General features: G+C 33.7%; 1 protein-coding gene across 1 annotated transcript in view; it reads left to right on the top strand.

Moving 5' to 3' along the window:
• The window catches only part of LOC145295928 (splicing regulator SDE2-like), a 45,885-nt gene that overhangs the window by 24,172 nt on the left and 2,903 nt on the right, over positions 1–18,810 (top strand). Inside the window, exons 2-4 of the mRNA XM_080141804.1 lie at positions 15,809–15,926; positions 16,037–16,318; positions 17,210–17,312. Of these exons, the coding sequence (XP_079997930.1) occupies positions 15,809–15,926; positions 16,037–16,318; positions 17,210–17,312 (503 nt within the window). The remainder of the gene's footprint in view (positions 1–15,808; positions 15,927–16,036; positions 16,319–17,209; positions 17,313–18,810) is intronic.

An 18,810-nucleotide genomic window follows, 5' to 3' on the forward strand; every position in this document is an offset into this window, starting at 1 on the left:
TTCAACAAATTTTTTATCTACAGATTAGAAAATTTGTATATAGGGTATTCAGACATATGGAATATATCTAGCATAATCTATCTATTATATCTATAAAAGTCAGAATGTTTGTGTGTGTGGGTGTGTGTGAGGTAGAGAGAGAGAGAGAGAACAATTCTTAACCTATATATTCAACAAATTTTTTATCTACAGATTTTAAATTTGTTATAAAGGGTATTCATACATATGGAAATATATCTAGCATAATCTATCTATTATATCTACAAAAGTGAAAATGTGTGTGTCTGTGAGAGAGAGAGCAATTCTCAACCTATATAATCAACAAATTTTTTATCTACAGATTAGATAATTTGTATATAGGGTATTCAGACATATGGAAATATATCTAGCATAATCTATCTATTATGTCTATAAAAGTGAGAATATGTCTGTGTGTGAGAGAGAGAGAGTAAGAACAATTCTCACCCTTTATATTCAACAAATTTTTATCTACAGATTAGAAAATTTTTATATAGTGTATTCAGACATATGGAAATATATCTAGCATAATCTATCTATTATATCTATAAAAGTGAGCATGCGTGAGAGGAGAGAGAGAGAGAGAGAACAATTCTCAACCTATATACTCAACAAATTTTTTATCTACAGATTTGAAAATTTGTATATAGATTATTCAGACACATGGAAATATATCTAGCATAATTTATCTATTATATCTATAAAAGTGAGAATGTGTGGGTGTGTGAGAGAGAGAATGAGAGAGAACAATTCTCAGCTTATATATGCAACAAATTGTTTATCTACAGATCCGAAATATCACATTTGTATAGAAGTAGAAATCTGGATACCTATTCTGATACCTAATAAAAGAAAGGACACTCTTTGGGGCGGATTTTGATGATAACAAGTCACTAATAAGAAATTATAATAAACATTGAAATAATTTAAGAATTTTATCAAAATAAAATTGCATGGTAATCACCCAATTTCTGCCACTAAATTTTGATTGGCAAAACTCATAAACAGAAAATATATATTTTCTAATTTCATCTTTTTTTTTATATAATCTGATTTGATGTTTTCCTTAATATTCAAATCACTATATTTTGCTGCTTAATATCAAATACAGCAAATGAGTTATTTTTTATGCATCAAACAATTACATTTTCTCATTCATCCAAACTAATCACTGAACATCAATTTCATATTTTCTTCACTAAAATATTACTGTGCTTGATGTCATCAAGTGGAGCGGATCATTTTTTTTTCATTTGTTCACACATTTTTCCAATTTATATATATTTTGTCTAAGATTCTTTGCCTATGTCATTGCATACCAAGCTGTTTATTAAAAGTTACGGTTCACTGTAAACACATACGTTACACCAAAATAAAAACGCTTCAGATAATGTCTTGATATTCAATTAAGTTTCTCACATGACATCTTATGAAGTTAGTAGAAATGTTACAGACTTTTGAATCTCAAACACTTTCAATACTGTGCACTGATATTTTCTTTTTTGGAATATAAGCACATTCATGATTTTTTTTTACAAACGTCAACAAATTTCACAATGTGTAGCAATGTACTGAAACAATTATAAAAATATTTGTTTTTATTTTGGATGATGCAGGGCATCCGAAGAGAGATTTTTCTAACAAAATGAAAGTATAATTTTTAGCAATAGGTATCTAGGAAAAGGCCACTACATACGTTATAAATTCCAAATTTCCACAACCTGGCAAATACTGGTACACGCTAGCAAATTTAGATTTGCAATTACAGAATATGATTCTAATTTTTTCCTTTGCTCTTTATTCTAACACTACACTAAGTTTACTGTTTTATTTCGCTACAGTTGATATTGTGTAGAACAATAAGAAAATCATAGTGAACAATGCATTCAACAAAATTTCACACACATTTCTAGATACCTATATCTAATAAGTTCAAAAGAAAGGACACACTTAGGGAGGTATTTTGGTGGTCAAGTCACTAAATAGAGATTAGCTGGTTTCCCGGCATAGCCCAGGATGTAATAAAGATTGACTGAAATACATGTTCTAGCTGGTTTCTAGGCGTTGCCAGGGATGTAATATAGACACATTATGTTGTATATTACCTGTTCTCTTCTCCCTAAGGTAAAACAATTTCATATACATGCTGTAAATTACCTATGCTAGGGATAAAACATGAACAATACCAGTCCGGGGGTAGATAAAACAAATAATACATAGAGATGAAAGATTCGTCTCCCCTAAGAATAAAACATATGTTCAATATCTGCTTTTGTTTTTTCATTGTTTATACGGTCCCGAGCAACGCCGGGTAGCCCTGCTAGTCTATATATATAAAAGGCAAAAATCGGTGTGTATGTATGTATGTATGTATGTTTGTTTGTAACGCTAAAACTTTTGACAGACACAACCAAAGTTGACAAATTAGGTAGCATATTGCACCTTGATCACCCGGATGACAAATATCGAAATTTCACGTCAAACGGACAACTAGAAGGGGGTTAACTGATCATTTTTCTCCCAGGGGGGCCCCCCAAAAAACCTGTCATTTTAACATTATTCATTAGCTGTCACGTGACGTGACGTCAGCTCAGTAAAATGTCGGCTACGCTGAGCCTCTGACGTACATTAAAGCTGCCTGCGAGGAGTATCATTGATACTATAACACAGTTAAATATTAGTTTAAGAGTCGAACCGTTATTACCAACGGATTTATCGCACTTCAAAAAGAAGAATCCCAAAATTACATAAAAATTGACGTAGGGAAAATGTTTTTATTTTTGCTTGAAGTTTTTTACCGGCGAAGAAAGATGACTATGCTCTTTGCTATAGTTTACCATGTAAACAAGGCTTTAGCCATTTTGTTTTTACCTCCTAACTCTGTTAAACTGGAAGGGGGAGGGGTGGCTATCAGTATAAGGCCGCTTAAATACACGAAAATTACTTTTATACGAGTTTGTTTTCTTATGAATGGAACCGCGTTTATAGGGGGGAGGGGGGAGGAGGCAATGTGCACAGTCTCCCAAGCATTACCTACTATAAAAAAAGATGCACATTTACCCTCTTCTCTCACCCTCTTTCTCTCTCTCTCTCTCTCTTTCTCTTCTCTCTCTCACTCTCTTTCTCTATCACCCTCTTCTCTCTCTCTCTTTCTCTTCTCTCTCTCATCCTCTTTCTCTCTCTCTCACCCTCTTCTCTCTCTCTACCTTTTTCTCTTCTCTCTCGCACCCTCTTCTCTCTCTCTCACCCGCTTCTCTCTCTCTACCTCTTTCTCTTCTCTCTCGCACCCTCTTCTCTCTCTCACCCGCTTCTCTCTCTCTACCTCTTTCTCTTATCTCTCTCTCTCTCTCAACCTCTTCTCTCTCTCTCTCTTACCCTCTTCTCTCTCTCACTCTCTGTGTACACCTTTTTCTCTTCTCTCTCTCTCTGACCCTCTTTCTCTCTCTCTCACCCTCTTTTTCTGCTCTCTCTCACCCTTCTCTCTCTCTCTCTCTACCTCTTTCTCTTCTCTATCACCCTCTTTCCCTGCTCTCTCTCACCTTCATCTCTCTCTCTCTACCTATTTCTCTTCTCTCTCTCTCCCTCTGCTCTCTCTCACCCTCTTCTTTCTCCCTCACCCTCTTCTCTCTCTCTCTCTACCTCTTTCTCTTATCTCTCTCTCTCACTACCCCTCTCTCTCTCTGTCTTACCCTCTTCTCTCTCTCTCTACCTCTTTCTCTTATCTCTCTCTCTCACTACCTCTCTCTCTCTCACCCTCTTCTCTCTCTCACCCTCTTTCTCTCTTACCCTCTTCTCTCTCTACCTCTTTCACTTCTCTCACCCTCTTTCTCTCTCACCCTCTTTCTCTGCTCTCTCTCACCCTCTTCTCTGCTCTCTCTCACCCTCTTCTCTCTCTACCTCTTTCTCTTCTCTCTCTCTCACCCTCTTCTCTCTCTCTTACCTATTTTGTAATATATATATATAGATATATATATTGTACAAACTATTGTACAAACTATTACCACTTATCAAGGCCTATAGGCCACTCGAGGATGAAAGTTTAAAAGTAGGAGGATGAATTATTCAGTGACTCCAACCTATTTTGTTACATATATGTATGTATATATTTTTGTAAAAAATATATATTACTACTTATCAAGGCCCATAGGACACTCGAGGATTAGAGTTGAAAAGTGCACAGCAGTCAAATCTGGGAAAGAGGATGGAACCGCTTTAACGGGAGGATGAGTTATTCAGCGACTCCAACCTATTTTGGTATATATATATTTATATCTATATTTATTTTTAAATATATATTACCACTTATCAAGGCCCATAGGCCACACGAGGATGAGAGTTTAAAAGTGCACAGTAGTCAAATTCGGCAAAGATGATGGAACCGCTTTAAGAGGAGGATGAATTATTCAGTGACTCCAACCTATTTTGTTATATATATGTATGTATATATTTTTGTAAAAAATATATATTACTACTTATCAAGGCCCATAGGACACTCGAGGATTAGAGTTGAAAAGTGCACAGTAGTCAAATTCGGGAAAGAGGATGGAACCGCTTTCACGGGAGGATGAGTTATTCAGCGACTCCAACCTGTTTTTTTATATATATATTTATATCTATATTTATTAAAAAATATATATTACCACTTATCAAGGACAATAGGCCACTCGAGGATGAGAGTTGAATAGTGCACTGTATAAAAAATACGGTAAAGAGGATGGAACCGCTTTAACGGGAGGATGAGTTATTCAGCAACTCCAACCTATTTTTTTATATATATATATATATATATACTTTTATTAAAAAATATATATTACCACTTATCAAGGACAATAGGCCACTCGAGGATGAGAGTTGAAAAGTGCATAGTAGTAAAATTCGGGAAAGAGGATGGAACCGCTTTAACGGGAGGATGAGTTATTCAGCGACTCCAACCTATTTTTTATATATATATATATATATATATATATATATTTATAACAAAAATATATTACCACTTATCAAGGCCCATAGGCTACTCGAGGATAAGAGTTGAAAAGTGCACATTAGTCAAATTCGGGAAAGAGGATGGAACCGCTTTAACGGGAGGATGAGTGATTCAGCGACTCCAACCTATTTTGTTATATATATATATATATATATATATATATATATTTTGTACAAACTATATATTACCACTTATCAAGGCCCATAGGCCACACGAGGATGAGAGTTTAAAAGTGCACAGTAGTCAAATTTGGGAAAGAGGATTTAATCGCTTTAATAGAAGGATGAATTATTCAGCGACTCACACCTGTTTTGGTATATATATATATATATTTATAAAAAAAATATGTATTACCACTTATCAAGGCCCATAGGCCACTCGAGGATGAGAGTTAAAAAGTCCACAGTAGTCAAATTTGGGAAAGAGGATGGAACCGCTTTAACAGGAGGATGAGTTATTCAGCAACTCCAACCTATTTTGTTATATATATATATATATATATATATATATATATTTTTCATAAAATATGTATTACCACTTATCAAGGCCCATAGTCCACTCGAGGACGAGAGTTGAAAAGTGCACAGTAGTCAAATTGGGGAAAGAGGATGGAACCGCTTTAACGGGAGGATGAGTTATTCAGCGACTCCAACCTTTTTTTTTATTTTGTAAAAAATATATATGACCACTTATCAAGGCCCAGAGGCCACTCGAGGATAAGAGTTGAAAAGTGCACAGTAGTCAAATTTGGGAAATTTGTTATATATCTATTTTTTTGTTACTTAGGCATTTCCACTTATCAAGGCCCAGATACATCTCGAGGATAAGAGTTAAATGTGCACAGTAGTCAATTGGACAATAAGGCCCAGAGGCCACCCGAGGATAAGGGTTGAAAATGGCAGTAGTTAATTGGACAACATAGTAATCGTTAGTAATGGAAAGTCGGGAAATTTGTTATATATATATTTATATTTTGTTTAGATAGGCATTACCACTTATCAAGGCCCAGAGGCCACTAGAGGATAAGTGTTGAAAAGTGCAGTAGTCAATTGGACAAAATATAGTAATTGTTAGTAATGGAAATTCAGTAAATTTGTTATATATATATTAATATTTTGTTAAATACGCATTACCACTTATCAAAGCCCACAGGCCACTCGAGGATAAGGATTGAAAAGTGCACCGTAGTAGTCGGTTGTAATGGAAATGCGGGATATTTGTAATATACCTATTTTTTGTTACTTAGGCACAACCACTTATTAAGGCCCAGAGGCCACTCGATGGTATTACCACTTATCAAGGCCCAGAGGCCACTCGAGGATAAGCGTTTAAAAGTGCAGTAGTCAATTGGACAATATAGTAATCGTTAGTAATGGAAATTCAGTAAATTTGTTATATATATGTATATTTTGTTACATACGCATTACCATTTATCAAGGCCCAGAGGCCACTCGAGGATAAGGATTGAAAAGTGCACAGTAGTCAATTGGACAATATAGTAATCGTTAGTAATGGAAATTCAGTAAATTTGTTATATACCTATTTTTTGTTACTTGGTCATTTCCACTTATCAAGGCCCAGAGGCCACTCGAGCATAAGAGTTAAAAAGTCCACAGTAGTCAATTGGACAATAAGGCCCAGAGGCCACCCGAGGATAAGGGTTAAAAAGTGCAGTAGTCCATTGGTCAATATAGTAATCGTTAGTAATTACTACTTCTCAAGGCCCAGAGGCCACTCGAGGATAAGGGTTGAAAAGCGCAGTAGTCAATTGGACAATACAGTAATCGTTAGTAATGGAAATTCAGTAAATTTGTTATATATATATATATTTATATTTTGCTAAATACGCATTACTACTTATCAAGGCCCAGACGCCACTCGAGGATAAGGGTTGAAAATATTCAACAAATTTTTTATCTACAGATTAGAAAATTTGTATATAGGGTATTCAGACATATGGAATATATCTAGCATAATCTATCTATTATATCTATAAAAGTCAGAATGTTTGTGTGTGTGGGTGTGTGTGAGGTAGAGAGAGAGAGAGAGAACAATTCTTAACCTATATATTCAACAAATTTTTTATCTACAGATTTTAAATTTGTTATAAAGGGTATTCATACATACGGAAATATATCTAGCATAATCTATCTATTATATCTACAAAAGTGAAAATGTGTGTGTCTGTGAGAGAGAGAGCAATTCTCAACCTATATAATCAACAAATTTTTTATCTACAGATTAGATAATTTGTATATAGGGTATTCAGACATATGGAAATATATCTAGCATAATCTATCTATTATATCTATAAAAGTGAGAATGTTTGCGTGTGTGTGTGAGGTAGCAAGAGAGAGAGAGACAGAGCGAGAGAACAATTCTCAACCTATATATTCAACAAATTTTTTATCTACAGATTTGAAAATTGGTATATAGGGTATTCAGACATATGGAAATATATCTAGCATAATCTATCTATTATGTCTATAAAAGTGAGAATATGTCTGTGTGTGAGAGAGAGAGAGTAAGAACAATTCTCACCCTTTATATTCAACAAATTTTTATCTACAGATTAGAAAATTTTTATATAGTGTATTCAGACATATGGAAATATATCTAGCATAATCTATCTATTATATCTATAAAAGTGAGCATGCGTGAGAGGAGAGAGAGAGAGAGAGAACAATTCTCAACCTATATACTCAACAAATTTTTTATCTACAGATTTGAAAATTTGTATATAGATTATTCAGACACATGGAAATATATCTAGCATAATTTATCTATTATATCTATAAAAGTGAGAATGTGTGGGTGTGTGAGAGAGAGAATGAGAGAGAACAATTCTCAGCTTATATATGCAACAAATTGTTTATCTACAGATCCGAAATATCACATTTGTATAGAAGTAGAAATCTGGATACCTATTCTGATACCTAATAAAAGAAAGGACACTCTTTGGGGCGGATTTTGATGATAACAAGTCACTAATAAGAAATTATAATAAACATTGAAATAATTTAAGAATTTTATCAAAATAAAATTGCATGGTAATCACCCAATTTCTGCCACAAAATTTTGATTGGCAAAACTCATAAACAGAAAATATATATTTTCTAATTTCATCTTTTTTTTTATATAATCTGATTTGATGTTTTCCTTAATATTCAAATCACTATATTTTGCTGCTTAATATCAAATACAGCAAATGAGTTATTTTTTATGCATCAAACAATTACATTTTCTCATTCATCCAAACTAATCACTGAACATCAATTTCATATTTTCTTCACTAAAATATTACTGTGCTTGATGTCATCAAGTGGAGCGGATCATTTTTTTTTCATTTGTTCACACATTTTTCCAATTTATATATATTTTGTCTAAGATTCTTAGCCTATGTCATTGCATACCAAGCTGTTTATTAAAAGTTACGGTTCACTGTAAACACATACGTTACACCAAAATAAAAACGCTTCAGATAATGTCTTGATATTCAATTAAGTTTCTCACATGACATCTTATGAAGTTAGTAGAAATGTTACAGACTTTTGAATCTCAAACACTTTCAATACTGTGCACTGATATTTTCTTTTTTGGAATATAAGCACATTCATGATTTTTTTTTACAAACGTCAACAAATTTCACAATGTGTAGCAATGTACTGAAACAATTATAAAAATATTTGTTTTTATTTTGGATGATGCAGGGCATCCGAAGAGAGATTTTTCTAACAAAATGAAAGTATAATTTTTAGCAATAGGTATCTAGGAAAAGGCCACTACATACGTTATAAATTCCAAATTTCCACAACCTGGCAAATACTGGTACACGCTAGCAAATTTAGATTTGCAATTACAGAATATGATTCTAATTTTTTCCTTTGCTCTTTATTCTAACACTACACTAAGTTTACTGTTTTATTTCGCTACAGTTGATATTGTGTAGAACAATAAGAAAATCATAGTGAACAATGCATTCAACAAAATTTCACACACATTTCTAGATACCTATATCTAATAAGTTCAAAAGAAAGGACACACTTAGGGAGGTATTTTGGTGGTCAAGTCACTAAATAGAGATTAGCTGGTTTCCCGGCATAGCCCAGGATGTAATAAAGTTTGACTGAAATACATGTTCTAGCTGGTTTCTAGGCGTTGCCAGGGATGTAATATAGACACATTATGTTGTATATTACCTGTTCTCTTCTCCCTAAGGTAAAACAATTTCATATACATGCTGTAAATTACCTATGCTAGGGATAAAACATGAACAATACCAGTCCGGGGGTAGATAAAACAAATAATACATAGAGATGAAAGATTCGTCTCCCCTAAGAATAAAACATATGTTCAATATCTGCTTTTGTTTTTTCATTGTTTATACGGTCCCGAGCAACGCCGGGTAGCCCTGCTAGTCTATATATATAAAAGCCAAACGTCTGTGTGTATGTATGTATGTTTGTTTGTAACGCTAAAACTTTTGAAAGACGGAACCAAACTTGACAAATTTGGTATCATATCGAAGACCCATCACCCGGATGACAAATATCGAAATTTCACGTCAAACGGACCACTAGAAGTTGGTCAACTGATCAGTTATCTTCGAGGGGGGCCCCAAAAAAACCTGTCATCATAATATATAAAAGACAAATGTTTGTTTGTAACGCTTAAACTTGAGATGAAAGATTCCTCTCCCCTAAGAATAAAACATATGTTCAATATCTGCTTTTGTTTTTTCATTGTTTATACGGTCCCGAGCAACGCCGGGTAGCCCTGCTAGTAAGTATATAGAAGCTAGAAATAACATTAAGAAAGAAATAGCGACAGCTAAGAGAGAATTTACTGAAACCACTAAAAAACGCATCGAAGCACAAAAATTAGGAACTCATGACTTCTGGAAAATCTACAACAGTGTAGTAAACAATGGGCAATCAACAATTCCCCCACTAACCAACAATCACGAGGTTGTTTGCTCAGCAACCGACAAGGCTAATATGCTTGCCAGTTGGTTTGCCTCAAACTCCACACTGAAGCCTTCCAACCACGCCCTGCCTGACTTTCCTTTGCGGACAGACGCCACGCTAGATGATCTAAAAATCACCCTTGCTCAGGTACATGCTATCATAAAAACCCTTGAGACTTCAAAAGCATGTGGACCTGATCTCATCTCAGCTGAGCTATTAAAAAAGTGCTCAGCCAAAGTAGCTCCAGTTCTCTCCAAACTCTACAACAAATGCCTTAATGAATCATGCTTCCCGGGCTGTTGGAAAACTGCTTCTGTGGTACCAGTATTCAAGAATTCTGGCGAAAGAACTGACCCATCAAATTATCATCCTATTAGCCTCCTCCCACTTTTCGCCAAAATATTTGAGACCATAATTAACCATGCTCTAGTCCATCACCTTACAGATGCTAAACTTCTGACTGACCAACAATATGGATTTAGACAAGCCCGTTCCACAGCAGACATCCTCACTGTAATCTCTGAACGTATATACCATTCATTGGACAAAGCGAGGGAGGGCAGAGCGGTAACTCTAGATATATCTACGGCTTTTGACAGGGTATGACATGAGGGTCCCCTCAGGAAAATTAGATCATACGGTATCACTGGTAGAATACTTAACATAAATCCTTCTTAGATAAGAGAAAAATCCAGGTTGTCCTCGACGGTCATACATCTAAACAATATGATATAAATGCGGAAGTGCCTCAGGGGTCTATCCTTGGACGTCTATTGTTCCTAATATTCATAAATGACCTCCCCGACAAAATTGCCTGTGAGATAGGTATATATGCTTATGTCACCACACTATAATAGGCATGACAGGAAAACAAATGGACACATATCTAGAGAAATGGCAAAAACACTAGAGGATGACCTCCAATCTGTAGTGGAATGGGGACAAAAATGGATGGTCACATTCAATGCTGCCAAGATTAAACTGGTTTCCTTCAATAATTACAAGAAACCTTCTCTGCCACCAATAGCAATGGGCAGTAACTCTTTATCTGAGAGTACATCTTTCAAACTGCTTGGCCTAACGTTCACAGGAAACATGAGTTGGAACAATTACATTGAAAGTATTGCCAGGGCCGCTGCGTAAAAGGTAGGCTCTCTCTACCGTGCTAGAAAACTACTAACACCCGAAAGTATCCTGTACTTCTATAAGGCCACCATTCGCCCATGTATGGAGTATTGCTGTCACATTTGGGCTGGTGCATCTGCTACTAGTCTCTCGCTTCTAGACAAGGTTCAAAAGAGAGTCGCCAATCTGATAGGCCCTGAACTGGCATCTAAGCTTCAGCCTCTGTCCCATCGACGAAATGTTGTATCTGTCTGCCTGTTCTACAAGTATTTTAAGGTGAATGCTCTAAAGAACTGCAGATACTTGGGTCCCCCAACGACGTAGACACCCTCGACAAACCCGACAGGCAGCTAAATCCCACCCCCACACAGTAGAGATCCATAGATGTAAAAGATCTTTCTACTCCAGTAGTTTCTTCCCCAGAATTGCTAGACTCTGTAATTCCATTCCAACTTCCTGCTCCCAACTGTACTGACATGCAGAAGTTCAAGTGTAACGCGAACCGACATCTTGCTGCCCAAATCCCAACATAGTACCCCAGTAGTTGTTGCCCCTGATAGTAGCCCCCTACACCAAAGTGACAATGTGCCTTGTTTGGGGTGAAAATGTAATAAAAAAAAAAAATAATAATTTTTTTTTTAACTTTAACAGCATTTACTCAAATGTAATGTAAACCAACATCTTGTTTATCTTTCTGGTGATATGATAGCTCTTTACGTCCAAGTGGTGATATGCCTATTGGGGTGAAAATGAGTTTGTGTAAAGCAGTTAATCTTGGTAAAAACTCATATAAAAATATTTTTTACACAAAATTCTAGAAGTTCATAGGGATTGGACAGGTGACCAATTTCTTCTTTTTGAATGGCAGCATGAGATTGTTAGAAATCTCTGAAAGTCAAGCAGAGAAGAAAGAAAAAAATAGAAAGAATAGTAGAAGTAAATGTTAGTCAATCCGGAAAGACGATAATTAAATTTTTAAAAATCCTATTTATTTACTCGCTTCTTCATAATGGCAGTATTGGGTTTTAATTTTAGGAAAATTCAGCCTCCCAAAAAGGGGACATTATTGATTGGGACAAAATTAAAATTGCCTCAGTCTAGAAAGATATCTTCTTTACTGACCGAGGATAGTCCAAATCCGAGAAAATGCAAGTTAAACACTTGAATCCAATATTAAAGGGAAATAATTCATGTAAAATCAATTATCTCCCTTGGTTTTGACATTAACAAAATTTTGGGAGACAAGCTAAATCAAAAATCAAATACGTCTGTAATAACACTGTCTCTTCATACGAATTTGAGCAAATTATTCATGAACTGAAAATCTATTGAAACTTTACCTACTTTAGTTCATGTTGTAAAGGAGGTATTTTATGCTTGTATTTTGTAACGTGTTTTGTCGGGTTCCTAACAGTTTCCATTTTTTCCTCTTTTCTGGGTGACCATAAAAAATCGTAAATCTATTTGTCATAAAATTTGTTTGAGAATTAAAAACATTTACTTTTTTAATGTTAATTTAAAAATGTTTCAAGACGGTGAGGGTAAAATATCATAAAAAGATTTTTAAAAAATGGGAAAATGTTTCAAATAAATTGTTACACAATACAAGCATAAAATTATAATCTTTTTCATTATTTTTTAAATAAAAGGAGATCCTTTTCGTTTTCATTATTAATTATTTGTGTTCCTGTTGAGTGATTGTTTATTATTCACTAGATGACTTTATCAGTTCGTTGTCACATCACAAAGTTTGCAACTTAAAATATTTGAAATATTAATTTGTTCCAGGCATAGTAAATGTACCAGAATCGTAACTGATCAAATGACAAACTTTGTATCATAGATAATTGCAATTTAACGGTGGAAACTGATAGGAGGACATGGTTTTGAAAGCCGCCTTATCATAATTTTTTTGTAGGTTTCCGATTACTTTTTGATTGTGTTCAAAAGATTGAATCATTAAAAGGAAAAAAATATTGTGGAAATGGGATCGTAAATGGCTGGGTAACATTTAATGCTACCAAAAATAAGCTTCTTTCTTTTAACAATTACAAGAAGCTTTCTCAACCATCTATAGCTATGACTAATAACACCCTACTTGAGTTTTCCTTCAAATTTCTTGGCTTAACATTCACAGGCAACATGAACTGGAACAAATATATTGATGACATTGCAAAGAAGGTGGGTTATTTCTAGCATGCTAGAAAACTAATCAGATCTGAAAGTATCCTGTTTCTCTACAAAGCCAATATTTGCTCATGCATGGAATATTGTTGCCATGTATGGGCTGGTGCATTTACCACTAGTCTCTCCTTTTTGGACCTGGTCCAAAAAGGAGTCTCTAATCTAATAGATCCTGCACTGTCAACTAAGCTCCAACCTCTGTCTCATCAGCACAATGTTTTCATCCCTGCACCTGTTTTACAAGTACGATATGGCATTAAAAATTAGTAACAAAATACAATACAGTATATAATACACATGCATATAATCAAATAACATTATAAATAACACCATAAGGCGGGGCAAATACTGTAACCAGGGGCCGGAAAAACATTGTATTCCACATCGTAACCTAAAAAAAGTATCCTATGGCCACCATATCCTGGGGGTTCTACTGCATTTTAATGGAATGAATTCCTCGCATTTGTACCCCTCCTCATCATACAGATCTCTAACAAACCCATTTAGCAACAAAATCCCACCTCTTCACTGTAAAGATCTTAGATGCTGGAAAGCCTTTTACTCTAATAGTTTTTTTCCCTTGGATTGCTTGCACTTGGAATTTCCTGCTTCCCTCACTGAATTGGCATGCAGAAGTTAAAATGTCCTTGCGTAGTCCCTGTAAACATGGTACCAAATAGTAGCCCCTTACATCCAATTGTTTGGGATGAACAAGAGTGTTTTTTTTGTTTTTTTTAAAAGGCATTGTAAAAATAATGAAATCAATAACAAAAATAACCATCAGTATTTATTTTTTAAGTAAAAGAAGTTTTATTTGCAAGAAAAGGGAGAAAAAGCCTGGAAGTTCTCACGGAACCACCTTTACATGAATGCAATTACATCGAAAGTGTATAATCACCTGTTTTATACCAACAAAAAATTCTGGAAACGATCCAATAATTGAAATTATTATTTTTAATTATTTAATATCTTTTGCCCTTATAGACTAATTGTCACAATTTAAAGACCTTTTATTTTTTTTTTTTTTAAACTTATTGTGAGAGTGAGACCTTGCTACCATTATCAGATTGTTAACTTTATGTAGTACATTTTTCTTGTTTTTTGAAAAATCTTCAAGGGTGAAGAGAGGCAAAATGACAGTTTGTTTATTCCCAAAGTTGTAGACATGGTGGAGGAATTGGTTGAATGTTTGGTCTACCCACTCTACAAGGTCACCTTTTGTAGTTGACAGTGTTCAACCTTTTAATTCTCTAGACTTCAAAAATAATTTTCAGTTGCTCTTTCAGCCTTAGAAATTAACTGTTTCTGGATTTGGAACATCACAATGCACAATCCTGTATTCAGCAATTTTTTCCAATCAATGCGGAATAAGAATTATTTATTTCTGTAGATGTAGACAGTAAAGTTATGAAAAACAATTTCTTTTATAGATAAGCTATAGAAGGCAATGACAACACTGAGCTGTCTCGAATATAGGAGAGATTAAAAGCCAGACGAATGCAAAAGTGAAATGTCTTTTTTTCAATTACAAATCTTACTTGATGGTGAGGTTCATATGATAGATTTTTGTTTTGCACAAAAATCTATTAATTCAGATGGATTTCACCATCAATTAAAATTGAAGGCAAATAAGATTTGTAATTTAAAAAAAATAAATTAATAATAAAAAGAAGAAAACTTATTTTCGCATTTATCTAGTCTTGCTTTCAATCAAATATATCTCAATATTGTAATTGCTTTATATATATATATATATATATAATGCTTCAAGCAAACTACATCAAAATCTTATTACAGGTTTTTATTATTCTTATGCAACTGGACGTATGTTTTATTAATGTCATATGCACCAACTTTATTTCCAGAACTACCTGTATAAAAGTCATCATCAAAAACCAACTTTACAAGATTCAATAGATCAAATCCTCTATTACTGGGTACAAAATTTCTTATTCCTATAAGAAAAGTTTCCAAATTGTTTAATGTTAACAATTAGTTATTTTTTTTCTTTTATCCAAATCTTGTGATTGAAATATATTGTATCAATGGAGGATTTAAAAAAAAGAATGCTAAAACAAAAGTGCAGAATAGTTATCAGTCAACAAATTGTTAAAAAAAAAATATATTCCAAACTTAATAGAATTGAATTATCTACTGACCTGTATATTTTTAGCATGCTGAAACTTAAAATTTTATTTTCTTTACTTCAAAATTTTATTTAATTTAAATCTTTATGACTATTATAAAAAATAAAGTGGAAGGATGAACCACTAAGTCTGAGGCTGGTCTGCCTCCCTGACTGAGGGTTAGTTCTAAGTATATATTATCTTTTTAGCATAAGTTTGCACTAAAATTTAAATGAGAAACAACCATTTTTAGTTGATAAAAATTATTTACAATTTCTTGACTTAACTATGCTGTACTTTTACTTTTGTATCTTTTCTCCTGAAAGTAATTTTTTTAAATTTTCTTTTTAAATGTTTTCATACTCTGTACATGTTTATATTCCAAAGTTTAATTTCTTTTGTAGAATTTTCTACTCGAAGAGTTTTATCTTTTATCTGGAACTAGCCTCAAACATGATGAGGATGTCATCTATGAAGGGCAGACTTATCATCTGCTACCCAGACTGGTGGGAGGCAAAGGAGGTAAGAATTAGCTTCTTTTTTTTTTTTTTTAAATATATATATATTTCGAAATTTGGCAATTGTATTTTTTTGCTGTGGATCGTTTTTCTAGTTTTGATCTTTTCTGGCAGGTTTTGGTTCAATGCTTCGAGCAATCGGTGCCCAGATTGAAAAGACAACTAACCGTGAAGCTTGCCGTGATTTGAGTGGCCGTCGGATGAGGGACATAAACAATGAGAAGCAGCTTAAGGATTGGATGTCGAAACAGAAAGACAGGGAGAAGGAACGTGCACGGCGAAGGGAAGAGAAAGCAGCAAGGCGTAGAGCTGAACCCCTACATAAATTTGAGGACAGACTTTACGATCAGCAGCGGAAGAAAGTCTCAGAGGATCTTGATGATGCCCTTCAGCAAGGTCAGTGAAAGTGACAACATTTTTCAAATAAAACTGCCTGAATTTTTTCTCTTCCACATTCATTAATGTGTTGTATTTTTGATAAAAAAAGCATATTACAACATTTTAACACATCCTCGATCTCTGTCAAGATATTTAAGTTGAGCATTTATAAGTTGGTATGAAACAGTCATTCATGAAGTTTCGAAAAATTTTTTTTTTTTTTTTTTTTTTTTTTAAATCTTAATCCTTCAGTTTCACTTAGTGATGATTCAATTTTGGGTTATTTTGATAAAGTTTAGATGCAAAACATTTAATCCTTTTCTCTTTATAAATGTAGAATACTCTTGTTTTTTCTCGGATTAATACAAGTTGGGTTACTATTTTCAGTCACAGTTCAACTTGTTTGTAAATATAAAAACGACCCCATCTTGAAGCAAAAGAAAGTTGTTTTCAACTTGGATTTTTTTATGTGAAAAACTAAAAAATTTTGCCTTATCAAATTATATTTCTATCAGTTTTTACATGGTCCAAAACTGATTTTTCTTTTTTCTAGCTTGATTTGTCCTTATAAATCATATTACGAAGATTAAATGTGTCAACTGTTGAAATAAATCTTTTCTGAACAAAGTTTTTCTTGACACGTTGTTTAGATTGACTTTATTCAATAATTCTTGCTTCTATTATGATTAAGTTTTATTTATCACAAAATGACTTTAAGATTTTTCACTTTGTAATAAAAAAAAAATGCAGGCCACAGACTGAAAATTGACTTCTGGACCGACAACACACAAGATGCCAAATTAATTAGAACTCCCACCTTCTCTTTCAAATAATCTGAAAATGTTATTTTCATTCTTGCCTCTTTGTAAATTTAGATATAAAGTTACCAATTCTTTTAATTGAAATCAGGTCTTAAACGAGCAAAGTCATCAACAGCAACAAACAGTAGTGTTGCTGTGGCAACAGCGAAGAAAAGGAAAGTTGAAGATTCTTTACAGAAACAATGGAATTGGTATGTAATTTTTTTTTTTAATATGGTTATGAATGCGAGTTGGATAAACAGTGGTTGTCTGCTCACCTAATATTGTTTGTCACAGAATTAAAACTAATGACTATAGTAAATCTAGTTAAACCAGTAATGATCACCATTCACAAGCAAACAGGACATGTTGCTTTGCATGCTTAATCTATTATTTGGTGAAAATACATGCAACGGTTGTTTTGCTGTTTATACCTAATAGATTGTGTCATATGAATTGGTTAGGAATGACTTCAGTCTAAGAACATAAGAATGGTAAAAAAAAAATAACTGCAATTAATTATAAATTCTATAACAGCAAATCCATCTTGTCTTCAAATTGTCATCAGTTACAATTGTTAATCACAATTTACCAACAAGATGAGTGCGCTTAAATTAACAAAATTTAAATGACAAATTCTTGTTGAATCATCCTTTTAAATGACTCTATTCTGCCCAATTTCAACCATCGTTAGCAATTCTCAGTGTTATATCACTGTCATTAACCATTAGTCTCAAGTTGCCTTAGGATCTGACATGTTAGTACATAAAAAATAAAATGAATAAATGTGGAAGATTTAATTTTTATCATACATTACCATGAAAATGGTTCACTTATTTAAATCAATAAAACATTGTCTTTTCAAATGAAGACCTAGCTGCTTGTATATTTTATATAAATATTTAATAAATTCATGTTTGGTGTTATTTTCAATTATACTTTTCTTGTGCTTTTTTTCCTACATATATGCAATAATTGTTAATATTGACAAAACTAAAGTTATTAAAGAATTATCAAAATCTTTCTGAAAGTATTAAGTTTATTAATTGTCAAGAGAGATATATTAAATGAAAACTGATTTCTTTTACGTACTAACGAGTCCTTATTTGTCCTTGAGTTGCCTATAGGCCTTGATAAGGGTCAATGAGTTTGTCAAGAGGATAGTGAAACATACAAGGATTGTTAACAATGGTTGAGACTAGCAGAAATTCAATTAAGAGGATGGTTGAATAAAGATTTGAAAAGAATACATAGATGATGGGTCATTTTTTTTTTTTTATCAAATTGAGTTTGAATTCTGTATATCTGATTCCACAGCATAATTATTCTGACACATTGGTTCCCGTTAGATCACCAAAGTTAAGCAGCATTGAGCCTAGTCAGTACTAAATGGGTGGCCATTTGGGAATTATCTTGGCATTGTTTCCAGTGTTCCTAGACTTCTTGCCACTGGAATCAGGCAGTGCTGATTCTGGAGAGGTGTGGCTTGGGATTGCACAACTTTTGCTACACGATTACATGCACAGACATTTTTACAAACAAGTATCCATTGTCTCCAGAGATAGAATAGCGGCCATCGTACATTGTTTATAACAGTATCCATTTGGCCAATTTCACAACTGTGTTCCTGTATTCAAATTATTCTCCCCTCCATAAAACAAATGTTCAACTGGAATGTGTCATTTCTTACAAATTTCTTTCTGCTTTTAT

This window comes from Euprymna scolopes, chromosome 16, assembly GCF_053919585.1.
Source record: "Euprymna scolopes isolate OS-2025 chromosome 16, ASM5391958v1, whole genome shotgun sequence".
NCBI lineage: Eukaryota > Metazoa > Mollusca > Cephalopoda > Sepiida > Sepiolidae > Euprymna > Euprymna scolopes.